This window comes from Notamacropus eugenii, chromosome 3 (genome assembly GCF_028372415.1).
Source record: "Notamacropus eugenii isolate mMacEug1 chromosome 3, mMacEug1.pri_v2, whole genome shotgun sequence".
Classification (NCBI taxonomy): Eukaryota; Metazoa; Chordata; class Mammalia; order Diprotodontia; family Macropodidae; genus Notamacropus; species Notamacropus eugenii.
This window is the reverse complement of record NC_092874.1, coordinates 277,894,042-277,913,322: the sequence shown is the minus strand read 5'-3', so window position 1 is coordinate 277,913,322 and position 19,281 is coordinate 277,894,042. Positions and strand designations below refer to the sequence as shown.

The window sequence follows — 19,281 nt, the reverse complement described above, 5'->3', positions numbered from 1 at the left end:
GCACTCATTTCTCCTGGCCATACCTCTAAAACACTCTTGAAGTTACTTCCCTACCTCAGAAGATAATGTATAGGAGTGAAAAGCTCTGTGCCCCACAGCCTTTTGTGTGGAGCTGAATTAATTTCCTTTGTCCAAATCTTCCAAAATAATTGCAGTGATATCACCTACATTTCTTTCTATGTCCTCCTCTTCCTTCCAGAGAATGAACAGCAAAAAAGAAAAAAAAAGTTCTATAAAACTAATCAGAATATCCCCAAAAGTCTGATATTGTTTACAGCATTCCATACCCTAGGGCCCCCCCCCCCATAACTGCAAAGAAGCAAGGTGACTTCATTTCTCACTATGTAATACAATAGTCTACAATGGTAGGATGCTTTCTGTAAAGGGCACCACCACGCTAGTCACACAGGCTTTATAACGTCCACTAATCTGTCAACAACTATTTATTTAGCACCTACTATGCGCTAGGTGCTGTACTGGATGCTGGAGATACAAGTAAATTGAATAAAATAATTTTTAACTCAATACGGAGCTTACATTCTAATGGAAGAGATAATGACACACACACATTTACACACATACATACATGTACACACATACGATAGAAGACTTGTACTTTTATGTTAGAGGGAAAAGGCCGCAACTGAAACTTTTTGAACAAGAGTAATACATCCAGACCTTTGCTTGAGGAATATCAGCTTGGCAGCTGTGCAGGATTTACTGGAGTGAAAGAGGCTGGAGCCAGGGAGCTTTGTGAGGAGGTGACTCTAAGTGTCCTGGCAATCAGTGACAAGGGACTGGGCCAAGGTGACGCCTGTGCGAGGAGAGAGGAGGACACAGATGCAAGAGATATGGAGACTGAACTAGCTTACACACATGTGCTATGGCTCCCCCCCAAAAGTAACTATGTTATATGTAATATATTGTATGTAACATAATACAATATACAATGTAACAATTATAATACTACACAATACATCCAATATAATACAATATGATACAGTGTATATAAGAATATATCCTGCATGTATAATATGTATCATGTATTATGTGTATAATAAACATATGTATGCATATATGTACACATGCACATGTGTGTGTGTATGGGAAGAAGGGAAAGATGGGGGAAGGGAAGTGCTAAGCTCTTCGATACATACTCATATATTTGATAGATACACATATGTCAATGCCTGACTCAAGGATATAGAGGCATATATATGTATTATACATACAATACGTAGACATTAATGGCTCTGCAGTGCTGGGAGATGTGACTCCTGATCTACTGAGAGTCTTTGAAGAGAAGAAAAGGGAGAAGGCAAACAGCAAAAAAGAGAAATTTCTCCCAGAGTTCCATTCCTGGATTCTCAGAGATGACTAAGAACAGACTTTTGGGAGAGATCTTGCTGTAAATGAGGCGGAATCTCAGAGCCCGCCGACTTCTGGGTCCAGTTACCTCACCTAATTTGAACAGCTTCCTTGAGTGCAATTTCCCTGCCTGCTTTAGTAAAATGCTTGCTAGATGTTTGTCTTTTGGACGATAAGCATTTGGTAAGAGGGGAACAGAGCTGAGACAGATTAAGCTATCTGCTACCCTCCTAGTCTGGGATGGAACACTTGGAGTAACCTGGGAAAGTGACTTATGTCCTGAATGCCCAAAGAGCATCACATCCTTAGACCGCAAACATCTGATAGATGGAATTCTAATCCAATTCTCCCTGGAAGACAGAAGAGCTACCTACCTCCCCAGCCACTTTCCTACCCTCCACAAAGGCAGAAATAAGAATCTCCCTTGGAGATGTAAAAGGAAGTATTCTAGCTCTATCTATCAATAAATGCTAAATATACCCTAGGGGCAGCTAGCTGGTGCAGTGGATAGAGTGTTGGACCTGGAGTCAGGAGGACCTGAGTTCAAATCTAGTCTCAGACATTTACCAGCTGTGTGACCCCAGAAAAGTCACTTGACCTTTATAGGTTTCAGTTCCTTAATTGTAAAACAGGGATAATAATAGTACCTATCTCCTAGGGTTAGTGGGAGGATCAAATGAGATATTTGTAACGTGCTTAGCATAGTGCCTGGTATATAATAGGCACCAAATAAACATTTCTTCCCTTTTATATTTAGTATTTGTCCTATGGCCTCTGAGCATAAAGGTATACTTATAAAGGTATGTTTAAAATAAAAGACTCCTATAAAATAGCAAATAGACTTGGTTAAGTCAGAGGAAATGAGGCACAGACCCCCAACTCTGTCTGCGCTCTATGTATTTTGAATTTCTCCTAGCTGCCAAATTGTTACAACAGATCTTCAGTGAAGGATTATGATAGACCCAGGGAAACAATCATTTCACATCTACAGAATGCTGGGCAATGCACAGAGGATGCTAGGGAAAGGGAGTATCCAATCAGTAGTGGTCCTCTTAGGGCTGTTTCCCTGGTACCTGTTGCCATGGAAACAAGAAAGGAGAATCAATGTATTGAATCTAGAACTCTCCTCCCTGAAGTGAGAGACAGTTACTGTTCAGACAACACAGTAGGTCATGACTACTAGCTCTCATAACCTCAGGTAACAAATGGATTCTGTGTAAGTTTTACTAAACCCTTCTTAATCCTTGTTGGTGGCTGACCTTCCTCAGGTCTCCAAATTTCTCATCAAATTTCACTCTGTGAAATGAAAGTATCCTTGGAGTTGGATTTTCATCTTACTTTGGGGTCTGAGGAATTTGAAAGCATCATAGCCCTTGGGAACAGGTCTTATCAATTTGCCTTATTCAATTAAGCATTGTTTACTTTATTCAAATTGGGCTATTTTTTCCTTCCAGATTATACCTATTTTGATGGTTTTAACTCCTACTAAGTCTCACCATCCCTTCCCCATTTCTATATATTTTTAAAATTTTTATTTCTAACATGCTTCTGGGCACTTTATCAATTTCTTCAGCCAATTTATTTGTTGGTACTCTTTCTGTCGTGAGATTAGACCTATGATTTCATTGCTATAAAGAATTCCTGATAGGGAAATTCCCCTGATCAGGCAGATTAGCACTTTATGGAGACATGGAGTGCTTTGGGAAGTCACTTAGGGTAATACAGTCAGTATGTGACTGAGGTAGAATTTGAACCCGAGTCTTCCAGACACCAACACTGGCTTTCTAGTCCTTCTGCTTCTATCATATTTGTAATAAAAAGTATGAAATTTCCAGTATTCTAATAGAAAAAAATGTTCTTATCCCTTCCCCATCTTTCCTTCCCTCCCCTCCCAACACACTCATCTTTTCTAAAAAGACAAAATTCAGCATTGTCAGATTGTTGTTTTGGGGAAAGACACCCATACATTGTTGATGGGACTCGGGGATGTAGCTAGAAATTCTGATGCCTGGGGCTAATAGCTGGAGTAAGATGCCTTGGATTTTAAGACACAAAGCCTCATTCTTGGGGACACACTCTCATGATCATAAGGCAGATCCCAGAATGATCCCAAGCTTTTGACTTTGTCCCCATTTTAAGATAGGACTGGCAGGTAGCTGCAAATCTGTCCTAATGAGGTGTAGTTGGCCTGGAGAAAAGTTGGCCCATTCCTCAGAGAGAATGGCCTGCATGAATGTTGCACAACTGACCATTTCCTACCCACATTTGAGGGAAATTAAGGCACCATGTGGAGTGTGTGAAAACAGAGGAAGCCAGATGTCAAGAAGTTAGGTGGCACAGTGGATAGAGTATGAGGCTTGGAGTAGGTAAGAACTGAGTTCAGATTTAACCTGCTTTAGTTGTGTGACCTTGGGCGAGTCATTTCACCTTTGTTTGCCTCAGTTTCTCCACTATAAAATGAGGATAATAACAGTACTTACTTCACAGGGTAGGATCAAATAAGATGATATTTGTAAAGGGCTTAACACAGTGCCTGACATGTCCCTTCCCTCTCTTGCTAAGGTTCTGTCCTCCAAAGAAAGATCACGAAAAGGACCCATTGGTACAAAAATATTCATAGGGGCTGTGTTTGTAAAAGGGAAAAATCTGTATGTCCAACAGTTCCCGAATGAATGAATCATAGCATGTTAATGTGATAGAATGTCAGGGTTGCATTAAAAACATGAATAAAAATACCTGACAGTGATCTAGAATTAGCAGATACTTCACATAATTCTCGAGTCTCACAACAACCTCCTGAAGTGGATATTGTAGGTAATTTTCTGGTTCAGTCATTTCAGTCATATCCAATTCTCCATGGCCCTATTTGGGCTTTATGGGCAAAGATCCTGGAGTGGTTTGCCATTTACTTTTCCAGCTCATTTTACAGATGAGGAAACTGAGGCAAATTGGGTTAAGGGACTGGCCCAGGGTCACCAACTGGGAAGTATCTGAAGCTGGGTTGAATTAAGGAAGATGAATCTTCCTGACACCAGACCTGGTGCTCTGTGCACTATGGTGCCACCTAGCAGCCATTGTAGACATTACTATCCTTATTATAAGCTGAAAGGAGATGGAGACCTAGCCTCAGAGTCAGATATATCTGAGTTTAAGAGTCTTCTGTGACACTCAGTTATCGAATGACTGTGGGCAAGCCAATTGATCTCTTGCCATGAACCTTTCTAAGACTATGCATTGCAGAACAGATAACAGTCTATCTTGGTAGAGAGATTTTTCCTCGCCAGGGAGTCCCTTATACACACTTTGTGGTCTCAGGACCCCTTTATACTCATAAAAATTATTGAGGGTCCCAAAGAACTTTTGTTTAAGTGGGTTACCTCTACCAGTAATTACATATCAGAAAATAAAATGGATAAATTTTTAAAATATTCATTTCAAATGATCATAATAAAGCCATTGTATACTAAGCTTAATAATAATATAGCATTCACATAGCTCCCTCCTATGTGGCAGGCACTGTGCTAAGCACTCTACAATTATCTCATTTGATCTTCACAACTCTAAGAGGTAGTCACTGTTATTATCTCCATTTTGCAGGTGAAGAAACTGAGGCAAACAAGTTAAGTGACCTGCCCAGGGTCACTCAGCTAGTAAGTGTCTGAGACTGGACTTGAATTTAAGTCTTGATCTGGCACTCTATGTATTATGCTACCTAACACATTTTAAAGAGAGAGAGACAGAGACAGAGACAGAGACAGACAGAGAGACACACAGAGAGAGAAATAACTGTATTTTCCAAAACTCCAGGAAGAGTTAACAAGAAGAGGGAAATTGTTTCATATATTTTTGCAAATTTCTTTAATGTCTGGTTTAGAAGATAGCTGGATTATCCTGTCTGCTTCTGTATCCAATCTGTTGTGATATGGTTTTAGCTGAAGTATATGAAGAAAATTCAGGCTTGTGGAAGACATTTTAATAGGCAAATAACATCTTAGTATTATTACAAAAACAGTTTTGAGCTCATGCCCTCACTTTAAGAACCATTGTTTTCTACCAATACCCACAGGCCTGGGCAAAAAGAATTAACATTTATATCACTCTTCGTTTTTCTTAGTGATAGAGAAGTTAATAATATCTTATTTCTTTCAGGAATTCCAATCCCAAGAAAAATACATTGAAGCGAAGTTGCCGGAGTCTGGCTCAGACATGCTTCACTAAGTTTCCATCACAGGTTTCGAAAACCCGGGGCTCTGGGTAAGGAAACACAGGGAATTCTCAGATATTTAAATAAATAAAAGCTCTGGTAGCTCTCCCTTCAGGAAGGCAAGTCTGATTTCCAAGCCATGAAGACCTGAGCTACAGCCCAGCCCTGCGTACCTGTGGGTAGATTGTTTAACCTCAGTGCACCAGTTAATCGATCAATCAACAAATGTTTGTTAAACAGAGACCGTGTCAGACACTGAGACTGCAAAGACAAAAACGGGAACTGGAGGTTGCTGTGATCTGTATTATTGAAGGGAGTTTCCTTACCAAGAGTCCCTTCTATTGATGAAATCCCTCGTCTGTTTACAAAAGTTAGAAGAACAAATTAGTAAGAGAAAATCTAATTTACATGTTGACTGTGAGCAAATCACTTAACCTCTTAGTTCCTCCTGGCAGGTCTCTAGAACTGTAAACTGGAAAGCGGTTGCCAATCTACATGGGTAGAAGGAGTTTTCTCACTGGAATTTCCTTAATACTGATGAAATCACAGGTCCAGACCTAGCGAAATACACAAATAAAATATAATGACTTCTCTAGAGATGATCACAAACATTCCCAGACAATTCACACATGGAAAGTTGGTTTTGACCGTGTTTCAAAAATCACACGAGAACTACAAGTGTTTATTAGTGAAAATTCGTGAAGCAGAATCAATAAATGTGCCTGTGGGATTTGGGCTTTTAATCTCTGTTTGGAAGGTCTGTGAAAGCAGAAGAAAAACTCTTATTTTTCAGATGGGGAGATGAGGCATCCAGAAGGACCGATTGTCTTGCAGCCTCTAGGCTGATGCGGGGCAGGTGGGACCCTGTCTTCAGAATCCCTAAATTCTTTCAAAGCTCAGCTTATATGCAACTTTCGACCAAAGGCCCTTCCTTTTGCCCCCTCCAGGGACTAGTAGTTCTCTCGCCTCTGCCCTAATTATTTTGTACGCACACGTATATGTGTGTGTATGTATGTATATACATGTGTGTAGGACAACTTGGTGACTCAGTAGATAGATCCATGGGTCCGGAGTCAGAAAGATTTGTCTTCCTGAGTTCAAATCCAGGCTCAGATATTTACTAGCTATGTGACCCTGGGCAAGTCATTTGACCTTGTGTGCACAGTTTCCTCACCTGTAAAATGAACTGGAGAAGTAAGTGGCAAACTACTCCAGTATCTTTGCCAGGAAAACCCCAAAGCAACAACATATGCGAGTGTGTGTGTGTGTGTGTGTGTGTGTATTCTCAATACCTGGCTGTGCCACCTGAGAGCTGAATCTGGCATTGGGAAGATCTAAGTTCAAATCCAGCCTCAGACAGTTAACTAGATGTGTGACCCTGGGCAAGTCACTTAACTTGTATTTGCCTCAGTTTCCTCAACAAAATGGAGTTATTCCTACTGCTGTGAGGATCAATTGAGAGGATTTGTGTAAGAAACTGCTCAGTACAGTGCCTGGCACATAGTAGGCACTAGATACAAATACTTATCCCTTCTTCCTTTTCTTCCCCTTCCTTGTGCATGGATCTTTGTTTCATGTGTATGTTTGTTACTGTGCTGTTGTGAGGGTTTTTTGGTCCCTATACCTGGGATTCCATCTGATCAGACAACTGGTGAGGAGACTTCTCCCTGTCTCAATGTAGAACAGAAACTTCTCTGCACGGAGAGAGTGGTCCCTAACTCGTACAGGGTCACCTAGCTAGATTTTGAAGGACGTGACCTTAGGTCTTCCTGTTTGTGAGGCCTGTCCCCTCGCCAGGCTGCCTGTCATGGCATGGCTAGGGATGGAATAAGGATGCAACCTGTGATTTCATCCGTTTAGGGACTCCTCCCATAAAGGTCAGTGCCTCCGCTACAATTCATAGTGTTAAGAGAGTCGCCAGCCACACTGAGAGGTTTACAAGTTTGTTCCCGAGGTCACTCAGCCAGGACCCCTCAAAGAGAGAATCTGAATCCACCTCTTGGCTCAAAGAAAGATTGGTTCTCTACTGTACCCTGCCTTTCAGTAGATGCTTAAGAAATGTTAGTCGATGTGAACACCAGTCTTTAGAAGCCAGTGGGGAGAACCTACTATGATGGTGGGAATACTTGACTCGAAGGTCCTCTCTTACTTATCGGTGGTCTTCCTGTTCTTTCTGGCAGATTTTTTAAAATAAGAGCAGATTAATTTTATATATTGAATCTGACTCCAAATTCAACAGCCCCAGGATAGTACAGCCAAGTTTCTCCGACACTGATTAAACTCTAATCGATATTTTTAGTGTTCGCCGTCATTTTGACTTGGAAATGATTTACGATCATTTGGTTTCACCCTGCCTCTGACAAATCTAGGAGGCGTTCTGTTTCATTGTTCATATCTAGGACCATGGGAACCTGTGGAGATGAAGGCATGGAAACTCTCCTCCATGATACATTTTTAAGTTTAATCTGTTAGAAACATTTTCTCCACCATTTTCTTAAATCTAAACAATCTGCAAAGCAATAAATCCAGCCCTGATTTATGGTGCTTGCGGTTTCTGAGGTATCAAAGCTTATACCGAAATTTTAGCAATTGGCTCTTGTGAAGCAAACAGACCTTTTCTTAAATTCACCAATGTTTTTCGAAGAAAATTCATGTGGAATCCAGAAATCAAAGAATCTTATTTGATCCTATAATTAAGGATCATAGGTTTAAAGCTGAGAGGAACCTTGTTGGCCATGGAATCTAACCTCTGCATTTGATAGATGAGAAATCTCAGAAGGGGTGTGACCAAGTCATACAGCTAGTGTCTAAGACATGAATTGAAACCCTGCCTTCCTGACTACATGTCCATCAACTCTCCATTACTCCAGGGATCCTTAGCCTTTTGGCAGTCTGGCGAAGCCCATAGACTCCTTTTCAAAATAAAGTTTTTAAATATAGAAAATAAAATACTTTTGATCACAAAAGGAAACCAATCATATTGAAATACAATATAAAAGAGTTAAGTTTAAGATTTAAATTTCAATAAAAATTTAAGTTTCAATTAGGGATTTAAATTTAATGAAAAGTTGCAATTTTAACTTAAAATTTCAAAATAAAATATACATTCAAATATAACTCAAAAGCTCACTTAAAGATTTACATGTAATTTAAAATTTAAATATAATTTACAATTTAGATTAAATAAAATTTAATTTAAAATTCAGATTTTAAAGTTAAATTTAATTTTAAATTAAAACAAAAATTTAAATTCACATAAAATTTAAATTAAATTTTAGATAACATTTAAAGTTAATTTTAGATAAAATTTAAATTAAAACAACTTAAATTCAGATTAAATTTTACTTTTGAAATTAAAATTTAAACATTTACATTTAATTTTAAATTGAGTATTTTAATTTTAAATTTAAATTTTAAACCCCAGATTTAGAACCCCTATATAGCTAGCCCATGTGGCCCCACAACAGAATTCCTAGCCACCCTGGCAAGTGGCCAGCCATTCTCTGCTTGAATACTTCCAGTGATGGGGAACTCACTACTTCCCTAGACAGTCCATTCTCCCTCTGAAATGCTGTCATTCTTATCTGCAGGACTCAGAAACAATCCTGATTTCCTCCAGCCACCCTTTTCTTTCTATTCACACGCTAAAGTTTTCCGTCTTAGCCTGCCCTCTCCCCTCCTTTTCCAGGTTGCCTTTTTCCGTTGACAATGAGAACATCTGGTTCGTCTCCCAGCTGGTCTGTCCCGTGGTTCTGCGGAATAAAATGAGAGGAGAGGACGTGAGGCTCTGCCGGTGCAGCACCCATTCCATCCCTCACGTGACTGACCTGGAATTTGATTTTCTCATCAACAACCAGATATCCTGCCCAGAGCAAATCACCGTGATTTGTGTGTACAACTCCTCTGTGGTGGAGGATGGCACATTGCAGGACATAGAAGAGTTATATGCCCACAAAAACAGGACCAGAACTATGCCTTGCATTCAGGTGAGTGGTGGGGATGGCCTTGTCGCTGCCTCCTGAAGGTGTCACCAAGGGGATCAGGGCACTATTGGTGGATATCTGGGAGCTCCTTAGAGGTCATCGAGTGCCACCCTCTCGTTTCACAGATGAGAGACACAATGGCATCGGGGATAGGGCCCTGGATTGCAAAGACCCGGGTTCAAGCCCCATTCTCAGACACTAGCTATGTCATCGTGGATGCTGGTCATTTAACTTCTTGGGGATTCCATTTACTCATCATCTCTTCCAGCTTCAAATCTATGATACTGTGAGATTAAGGCCCAGAGAGGTCCAAGGTCACACAGGTCACTTCTTGAGGGGCAGGGGAGAGAGCATGCATTTATTAAGCATCCACTGTGTGCCAGGCACTATGCATCTCATTTAATCCTCACAATTCTGAGTGGTAGGTGCTAATATTATCCTCATTGTACAGATGAGGAAACCAAGGCAGAAAGGTTAAGTGTCTTGTTACTATGCTAACTAACCTCTTGCTAGGACCATTGCAATAGTTGGTCGTAAAAAAATTTGGTTTGGGTTGTTATCTCTTGCATTTACATCATCTCAGTTTCTCCCTGTATCCTTCCCCATTCTTACTTTTCCCAGAGCACCAACCCTTGGTTGGACTCTTGATTGTTGCCAATGCTTTCAATTTTCTACCAAACAGGTGCAAAATTGATATTCCTAAAACCCAGATTTGACCATGTCAATCTCCCCACTTTGGCTTAAGTTCAGTCCTCTGTATAGCTTTTGAAACTATTCTCAATCTAGTGCCTTCCAATTTTTCCAAGTTTATGTCTGTCTTTAAAAAAAAATTATTATGATTTATCAAGTTTAAACAGTCACAAACATTTTAGTAGACAAATAAACCTCAAAGGGGGATTGAATATGAGACTGAATTTCTTTTACAGATTGCTTTTAAAGGGTATATGAAATTTAACACAGTTGGGAAGAAATTTCCGTTTATGCATAGCCCTTTCTAAACTTCCTTTGGCTCTCTTCTATTTTTGCAGGCTTTTTTCCACATTCTTCTCCTTCACTTGTACATATATGCATACAGACAAAATCAATGCAAAATACATTCCACATACTGGTCAAATTAGCTTCTTGTTTCTAGTACAGAACATTCCATTTCCCATCCAAATGACTTTGCACAAGCTGTGCCTGATGTTTGTAATGTACTCACTCCTTTCCTCCAAGCTGGAAGAAGCCCTAACTTCTTTCAGAGCTGAGCTCAAGGTCCACCTCCCACTGGAAAGCCTCTCTGGAGTCCTTCGGTTGCTAGTGACCTCTTTACAGACATTCCTTTGTATCTTCTTTATATTTAATTTTTTATGTTTCTGTCCACCAATGGAATGTGAGCTCCTTGTGGGTGAGGACTGTTCTGTTATTGTCTAGAACAGTGTGGTATATAGGAAGTATTTAATAAATGCTTGTTGAATGAATAAGGACGGAATTAAGATTTGAACTAGGATCTTTTAACTTCAAATCCAGCACAGCATCAAAGTAGAATCACAGAATGGAAAAGCTTAAAGGGCAGTAGTGTTAAACCTTCTCCTTTTGGAGGTGGAGATATTTGGGCTCAGAGAAGTTAAGTTACCAGGGTCACCCAGGTAGCTGTAGCCAAGCTGGGCTCTAGACTACGGGGCAGCCAATACTCTTTTTAAGGTATTGCTTTCTTATACAGACTGATGTGGAAAAATGTATATTTTCATTCTACTTATTTTCTTCATAGTCTCTGGACAGTTAGTTAATTAGCTTTTAAAATAATGAAATTTCATTATTTTTATTGAGCCAACAAATTACATGGTACTTTTTATTCTGTTAATGCTATATACTATTGTTACATTAATATTATGGACTGCTAATACTATGGACTATTTCTACATAGTGCTTTTGTAGGGAGTAGATACTTTAGTTGTTAAATGAATGGATGAATGAGTGAAAAAAATGAATGAATGATGTTTCCTCCCCTGAAACCCTACCTAGTCACGGTAGATTATCATTTCTTTATGTTTTTGCATTCTGTTGGCTAAGATTTTACATAGGATCTTTATGTCTATGTTTACAAGGGAGCTAGGCCTGTAATTTTCACACTGTCTTTGCCAGGTTTAGGAATTAAATTCACATTTTCTTCATAAAATAAATGGTGTAACACTGCATCCTTTTCTATATTCTAGGATACTCTATGCAATAAAAGGGTTATTTGTTCTTTGAAAGTTTGGCAGAATGCTTCAACTCAGCTGTGTCCCCCCTTTTATGCATTATTTTATGTATTCATGTATTTTTGTATTTTTTAAGTAAGTTTCTACCATAACTACTTACTCATCAAATTTGTTAACACAGAGTGGAGAATAATATTCCCCTCAATGTTCATCTCTATTTATTTGTTGCTATGTCTCTTTTCTCATTTTGTTCATTTTAATCTTTTAAAAAATTAATTGGGCTAATATCATTTTGTTAATTTTTTTAAGAACCAATAAGATTGATTTAATCAATTTGAATTTTTCTTTGTTCTTTTTGTTATTTCTCCTCTAGATTATTTCTTTTTTAAATTTTTTGCTTATTAGCTTGTTTTCTAAATTTTGGGGTAGTCTCTCTTTTTTAAACTTAATAAAGACCTCTACTTTGGTTTTCTACTTTATTTTATTTTTCTTACTTTCACAGGATAGATGTCTAAGATGTCTCTGTAGCAACACTGCATACACTTCCATATGTTGTATTTGTATTTTTGTTGTTTCAGAAATTATTTTATAGTGGGATATGATTTACCCCTATCATCCTAGTTAACTGAGAAGCTGAGGCTGGTGCATCTCCTGAGTTTGGGGGTTCTGAGCTTCAGCAGGCTATGGTGATGAGGTGTCCTAAAAGTATTCAGCACAGTTGTGGTGAATTCTATTGAGTGGGGGCCACTGGTTTGCCTAAGGAAGGTTGAATCATCCCAAGCTGGAAACAGAGCAGGTCCACATTTCTGTGACAATAAGGAGTGGGTTCCAGTCCATAAGTTAGCCCTGAACCTCTAGTATGAGATGGGAAGACCCAGTCTTAGATATATAAATATAGTTATATCACCATCTGATCTCCTCATCTCTATATACCTATAGCTTTTCATCTAGCTAGAACTATCAGATGTATTTCTATGGTTCTAGTAGATATAGATACTGATACAGATATAGACACAGATAGGATTGTTTTCCTGCTATTTCCTCCCCAATCTGGATGTCATTTAAAAGAGTTATGTCTTTTGATGTCAATATGGCTGGCCTCTTGACATTTCTTTTAATATTTATTTAAAACATTTTTTTTTACCACACTTTAGTTGAAGTATCTAATATATAGAATCTTTGAAATTTGCTTTAAAAAATTTACTTTATCTTTTGTCCCATTTAGGAGATCAATTCTATTTTCTAGGGCGAGCCTTGAAAAGAAGGCATCTGCTTTCCCTACTATGAAAGGATTTCCATAGATCAGTTAGGCAGTGAGGTAAACTAGTCAGTATGACTAGTTTGACAGTATGACTAGTATGACAGTAAACTAGTCAGAATGAGCTGAGTTTAAATCCAGCCTCTGACAGTTACTAGCTTTGTGACCCTGGGCAAGTCACTTCACTTCTGTTTGCCTCAGTTTCTTCAACTCTTAAATGGGAATAATTACAGCACTTACCTCACAGGGTTGTTGTCAGAATAAATTAGATAATTAGATACTGTCTGTCACGTGCTTAGTACAGGGCCAGACATATAGTGGGTGCTATCTTAGCTACTGTTATTACTGTTTGTTATTGTTAATGTTATACACTCATTTCAGTCTTGTCTAACTCTTCGTGACCTAATTTGGAGTTTTCTTGGCAGAGATACTGGAGTGGTTTGTCATTTCCTTCTCCAGATCATTTTACAGATGAGGAAACTGAGGCAAACGGGGTTAAGTGATTTTCCCAGGGTTACACAGCTGGTAAGTGTCTGAGGCTGGATTTGAACTCTTCCAGACCCCAAGCCTGGCACTCTATCTACTGTGCCACCCAGCTGCAAAGTGTTACTGTTTTTGTGAGTTAATTCTGCCTTATTTGTCTCTTTCCTTCACTAATTCTTGTCAAGTTGATGCATCACTCTGATAGTGGACGTCTATTTAGGTCTGATCATGGAGGGGTCTCCCATCCCAATTGTATTATTATCTCCCTTTATGCATTCCTACCAGTTTGTCCCTTTTATGTATGGGGATGCTTGGTAGTTGGGTATAAACAATCATCGTTAGGTTTTCATAAGAGGCAGCATGGGATAGTTGAAAGACCCCTTAACGCTTTTACTATGAAATCCAATTTAATACGGTAATAGTGCTGCTGCTGTAACCAGCAATTTTCTCGCCTGGAGCAAGGAATTTAGAAACAAGCCTGCAGCAGACAGCATGTAATGTGCCATCAAATTAACTCCTCAAGATAAATGCAATTGGGGATGGGAAAGCGGAAGAGGAATTAGGGGACACAAAGCCCCCGTGTCAGGGAGAATGGGAGACCCTGAACCCTGGAGAAGAAGAAAGCAGATGTTTGGGTAGGGAAGTAGGGAGCAGGGCAGACTGAAGAGGAAGAGAGAGGAGGCAAATCACTTAACTTCTATTTCTCTCAGTTTCATCAACTCTGAAATGGGTATGATAATAGCACTTACCTCCCAAGGTTGTTATAAGGATAAAATAAGATATTGATAAAGTGCTTAACACAATACCTGGGACATAATAGGTACTTATATAAATGCTACCTATTATTCTTGTTACTAATTAATTCTGCCATATCTGTCAATTTTAAACTTAACTTCAATTAATTATTCTTGTTAACTAGGTGCTAAATTTAGTTGGTTTTATACTACTAGCAGACAATGGGCAGCCAGCATCCTCTACATTTTAGCACCTTGAAGTAAAGCTCTGATCACCCAGCTCCAGATATAGATCTAGGTGTAGCTACTCTAGCCTTACTGACTTTCACTGATCAACCTTATGCCTTCCTCTAATGTTTAGTCTCTTTATGTCTTTTGGTGTGAAGTATACCTCCTAGAGATAACCAGTGACTGTGTTTTATCTTTTAATCAAGTCAGTGATTGTAGGGGCAGCATGGTATAACAGATACAGTTTTGGATTTAGAGTTGGGAAAACCTGAGTTCCAGTAGTGATTAGATATGTAACCCAGGCAAGACACTAACCCTCTCTGGGCCTCAGTTTCTCCATCATCTCCAAAATAAGGAGGTTGACCCTAATGACTTCTAGCTCCAAATCTATAGTCCTTCTCTATTTAATAGGGGAATTTACTCCATTTATGTTACTATATTTACTATACTGGGGAATAGAATATGGTTGAATATGGAAAGACTGATTGCCTGTGTTTTTAACATGTCGGTATTCTTTGTCTTTTGCAGAGCCGCCTGGATCCCTTTCGGTTGCTCAAGTACAATATCAGCACTGCTGATGAATTCACGGATCATGCTGGTTCCCTCTTGGTTTATCGCCACAATGTTGCCCCAGGCATGTTCTTGGTATGTTCTTTGCAACCCATCTAACCTCAGATAACTTACTTGGAGAGCAATATAATTGAGCTTCATAGGAACACTTTCTTTTTTAATAGTATGTAGGATGGATAGGTGTATTGAGGGCAGCTATGTAGCACAGTGAGTAGAAAGACCTGAGTTCAAATCTAGCCTCAGACAGTTACTAACAGTGTGACCCTGGGCAAGTCATTTGACTGAGTTTCTTCAACTGTAAAATGAGCCTGAGAAGAAAGTGGCAAAATACTCCAGTATTTTTGCCAGGAAAACCCCAAACTGGGTCATGAAGAGTTGAACTGAAAGGACTCAACAATGACAAAGATGGATTTTAGGCTACAATTATGTCCATCTACCACACCTCACATATTGGTTGTCTAGGGGTACAATCAGTGATATGCGGGTAAATATTTAACAACTGGCTTTCTGGAAAAAAAATTATATGCATGTCGCACTTCTGATTCCCTACGAGCATTTTCTCTATCACTCTTAAGTCTATATATCAACAGAACAATAAACCAAGTCCTGATTTGTAATGCTTTTCTGATTTCTGAGGTCTAAATGTTCACACCAAAAATTTAACAACCAACTGGCTAAAGGGTGGGGAACCTGCAGCCTCAAGGCCACAGGTAGCCCTCTAGGTCCTCAAGTGTGGCCCTTTGACTGAATCCAAACTTTACAGAATAAATTCTTTTATCCCTGGGCTGGCTCTCTGGACAGGCTCAAGATGGCGCCAGCATCCTTCTAGTTTATATTAAAATGTTACAATACAATCAGCACAATAAAATTCAGATTGGTCTCTGATCTGAAGAGAGAGACGGTAATACATAGCTTATGATCACATTCTATCATTATCATCTGGGAGCTGATAACTCCCAGGTCTAGGCCTGAGCCTTTCCCCTGAGTTTCAGTTGTACATCACCAAATGCTTGTTAGACATCTCCAAATGAATGATCCATAGACAACATAAATTCAGAGTTTCTGAAGCTAAACTCATTGTGTCTTCCCTTTTTTCCTCTCCCAGTCTCCCCATTTTTGTCAAAGGTAACACCGTTTTGCATTGTTTCAGCTTCATAATCTTACCATTATCCTGATCTCGTTTTTCTCTCACCATACATTTCTAATGAATAGTTGTATCCTTCTAGTTCTACCTTTTTGATATCTCTCACATCCAACCCCTTCTTTCCACACATATATCTATCACTTGAATTTAAGCCTCTCTCCCCTAGATTATTACAATAATGGATCTCTCCCCACTCTAGTACACACTGCCATGGTGATTTTCCTTAAGTACAGATCTGAGCATGTCATTATCTCCTCCGGCTTAATCTGGTGGTTTCCTCTGGCCTCTGTCATTGGGCTAGCCACCGGATGTGTGTTTCCCATCATGGGCTCAACTGACCCATCTTATTTTTGCTTACACATTTCTTTGTTGACATATTTTACTCATTTTTTTTTTTTTATGATTCCCTGCTTGCCATGTACTGTAGCCTACTTTTGTTTATCGGTCACTCAGTCAAGCATTTATTAAGCACTCACTATATTTCTGAAAGAGAAAGAGAAGGAAATGGCAAACCACTCCAGTCTCTTGTCTGGGGTCATGAGGAGTGAACAACAATAACATGTGTTAGGCACTGTGCTAAATGCTGGGGATACAAAGAGAGGCAAAAAGCCGTCCCTGCCTTCAAGGGGCTCACATTCAAATGGCTGAGACAGCATGCAAACCCTATCCCTGGGTAAACTGGGGGCAATCTCAGAGGGAAGGTACTAGTGGTAGGGGAGACTAGGAAAGGACTTTTGCAGACAAGAGGATTTAATCTGAAAAAATATAAATTATTTAATGATTTAATGAGCTTTAATATTATTCTCCTACCAACCTGTAAATTCCATGAGGGCAAGGACTCTATCTTGCCTAAATTCTGCAGCTAACCCAAAGCTCTGGACATCTTCCAATTAGACTCTAAGCTCCCTGAGAGCTAAGCATGGCTTTCTTTGTATCCCCAGGGCTTAGCACAGCACCTGGCACATAGTAGGTGATTAATAAAGGGTTTTTGTCTGATCTCAAAGGTTTATCAATTTCCTGAGTTTGTTAATGTCAACTTAAAAAAAAACAAACCAAAACCAAACCCAAAACCAAAACCAAACCTTGACTCCTGTCATTCCAGAACAAATAGGTTTACGCCTTCTGGGACCACAGTTTCTTCTGTAAAATGGGGGAAGGGAGGTTAGGTCCCTAATAGCTCTCTAGCTACAATTCTGTAGTCAAAAGAAGCTTCTCTTAGATTAAATTCAGTGTCAACACATGTGGCTGCCTGTCCACTGGGTGACACTGTTGATTCACTTGAAATGAGCCAAACTCCCTAGCAGACACTGTGTCCCTAAAAGGCAAGAATATTGTAGGATGGCCTTCTTTGGGGCTCAGGGAGCAACTCAGTCTTTCTTTGCCAAGTGTTGGTCTGGTCTTTCCTCATCTTCCAAGGGAAAACAACCTCTGTCCTGACTATGGAACCAACTGTGCTCATTAGACCTCATCAGACCTCATCAGGCAGAAGCCTGAGAGATTATTTTTTCAGATAATTTAGAGTGGGAGGGGATGAAGGGGGAAATGTTTTAACATTGCTTTATGTTTGAGGAATCTTAGGTCCAGAAAGGGGAAAGACACACAGGTTTTAGACCTGGAAGGTCTTTGGAGATAAGATTGCAACATTCTACATTTCAGGAAACTGAGGTCTAGAGAGGGGAAGGACAATTTGGTCACAGGTTTTAGACACTTCATTGGTATAAAGAATTAGCTCTCAGATGAGGAAACTCCTTACCTGCCAATACAAGTCCTAATCTGCTTTGCCATTCAGAGTCTTAAGGAGTTTCCCAGGGCACTGAGAGAGTAAGTAATTTTGGCCAGGGTCAGTCAGTTGCTAAATGTCAAATGGGCTGAGAGAGAGAGAGAAAGGACTTGAACTCAGGTCTTCCTGACTCAGGCTAGCTCCTTACTACCACACCTCTTCTAAAAGTGAAACCTGAGGAGGAAAAGAGGAGTTGTGAAAAATAAATGAAAATGGGTCTTTTCTCTGTCTGTCCCCCATGCCTGGAATGCTCTCCCTCTTCTTCCTTACCTCCTAGCTTCAAGTCCCAGCTAAAATCCCACCTTCACTAAGGAGCCTTTCCCAATGACCCTTTATGCTATTGTTCTCCCTTTAGGGATTATCTCCAATTTGTCTTGTGTCTATACTGTCTCAACATAGTTGTTAGTGATGAGGGCTGGAAGGGGGTGTGAGACCCCTACAAAGACTGGGGTACCAGGGGCAGGTCATCTGGAGAAGAATTCACCAACTCAAGCATTGTTGAAGTCGAGGTAAAGATTTATTACGTTTTCAGTGTTCAGAGTTCTTAGGGAACCTTAGGAAACCTGCAACCTTAAAGGGGTACAGGGAAAGTTTATGTAGTATATTCTATAGTGTTACTTGTGCCAAATCTACAAACTAGGTGTTTTGGGCTGGGATTAGGGAGTGGTTAAGGAGTGGTCAGTTCTTAAAGGAACATGCACTTTTGATATCTACTGCACAGGTATTTTACCCAAAATTCATTGGGAAATAGCCCAAAGACAGGCTACCTGGAGGTGTGGTTTTAGGCCTAAAATGTCACTAAGTCAACCACCTGTCAGGGCTCACCAGGAAAAACCAGGCTTCTCTTGTCAATGTCTTGTTAGACAAGATTAATGTGAGGGAGTACAGATATGTCCAAGTCTAGGATACATGTGATTGGTCAGTGAGTAGTAAATGTCGTTTTGACCCAGTACACAGCCAGTTCAGTACACAGCTGGTTCAGACTAATGAGTTCTATGGGTGCAGCTGGCTACTACAGCAGGAAGGGAGATAACGGATGTTGCTGGGGCAGGCTGTGTCCTTGGACTGGGGAGAAAATGCCCCAGATAGTATTTTGAGGCTAGGGAGAAATGGGATTTTTAAAGAGAAATGTGGTTTTAGAATTGGGGCCCAAGTATATGCAACTAAGCACCCCATCAGTTAGCACCTTGTCTCCTGTATTAGACTGTGAGTTCCTTGAGAGCAGGGACTGTCTTTGACCTTTTTTTGTATCCCTGGCGCTTAACATAGTGCCTGGCAAGCAAGTGCTTAATAAATGCTTGCTGACTTGACTGACTTACTGTGATAGAATTTCAGAACAGTTACTCCAC

The 19,281-nt window shown here is 39.8% G+C and overlaps 1 protein-coding gene across 5 annotated transcripts in view; it reads left to right on the top strand.

Moving 5' to 3' along the window:
• Nucleotides 1-2,460: 2,460 nt before the first annotated feature.
• LOC140534508 (uncharacterized protein C3orf20-like) overlaps nt 2,461-19,281 on the top strand; it is a 49,429-nt gene continuing 32,608 nt past the window's right edge. For 4 of the 5 annotated variants that reach the window (XR_011977347.1, XM_072655611.1, XM_072655612.1 and 1 more), the window contains exons 1-4: nt 2,461-2,566; nt 5,518-5,622; nt 9,261-9,558; nt 14,967-15,083. Coding sequence is in view for 4 of the 5 variants with exons in the window: in XM_072655611.1 (XP_072511712.1) it covers nt 2,541-2,566; nt 5,518-5,622; nt 9,261-9,558; nt 14,967-15,083 (546 nt within the window). In the remaining variant the exon portion in view is untranslated. Of the gene's footprint in view, nt 2,585-5,517; nt 5,623-9,260; nt 9,559-14,966; nt 15,084-19,281 lie in introns of all 5 variants that reach the window. The other variant, XM_072655613.1, reaches the window with a different exon arrangement.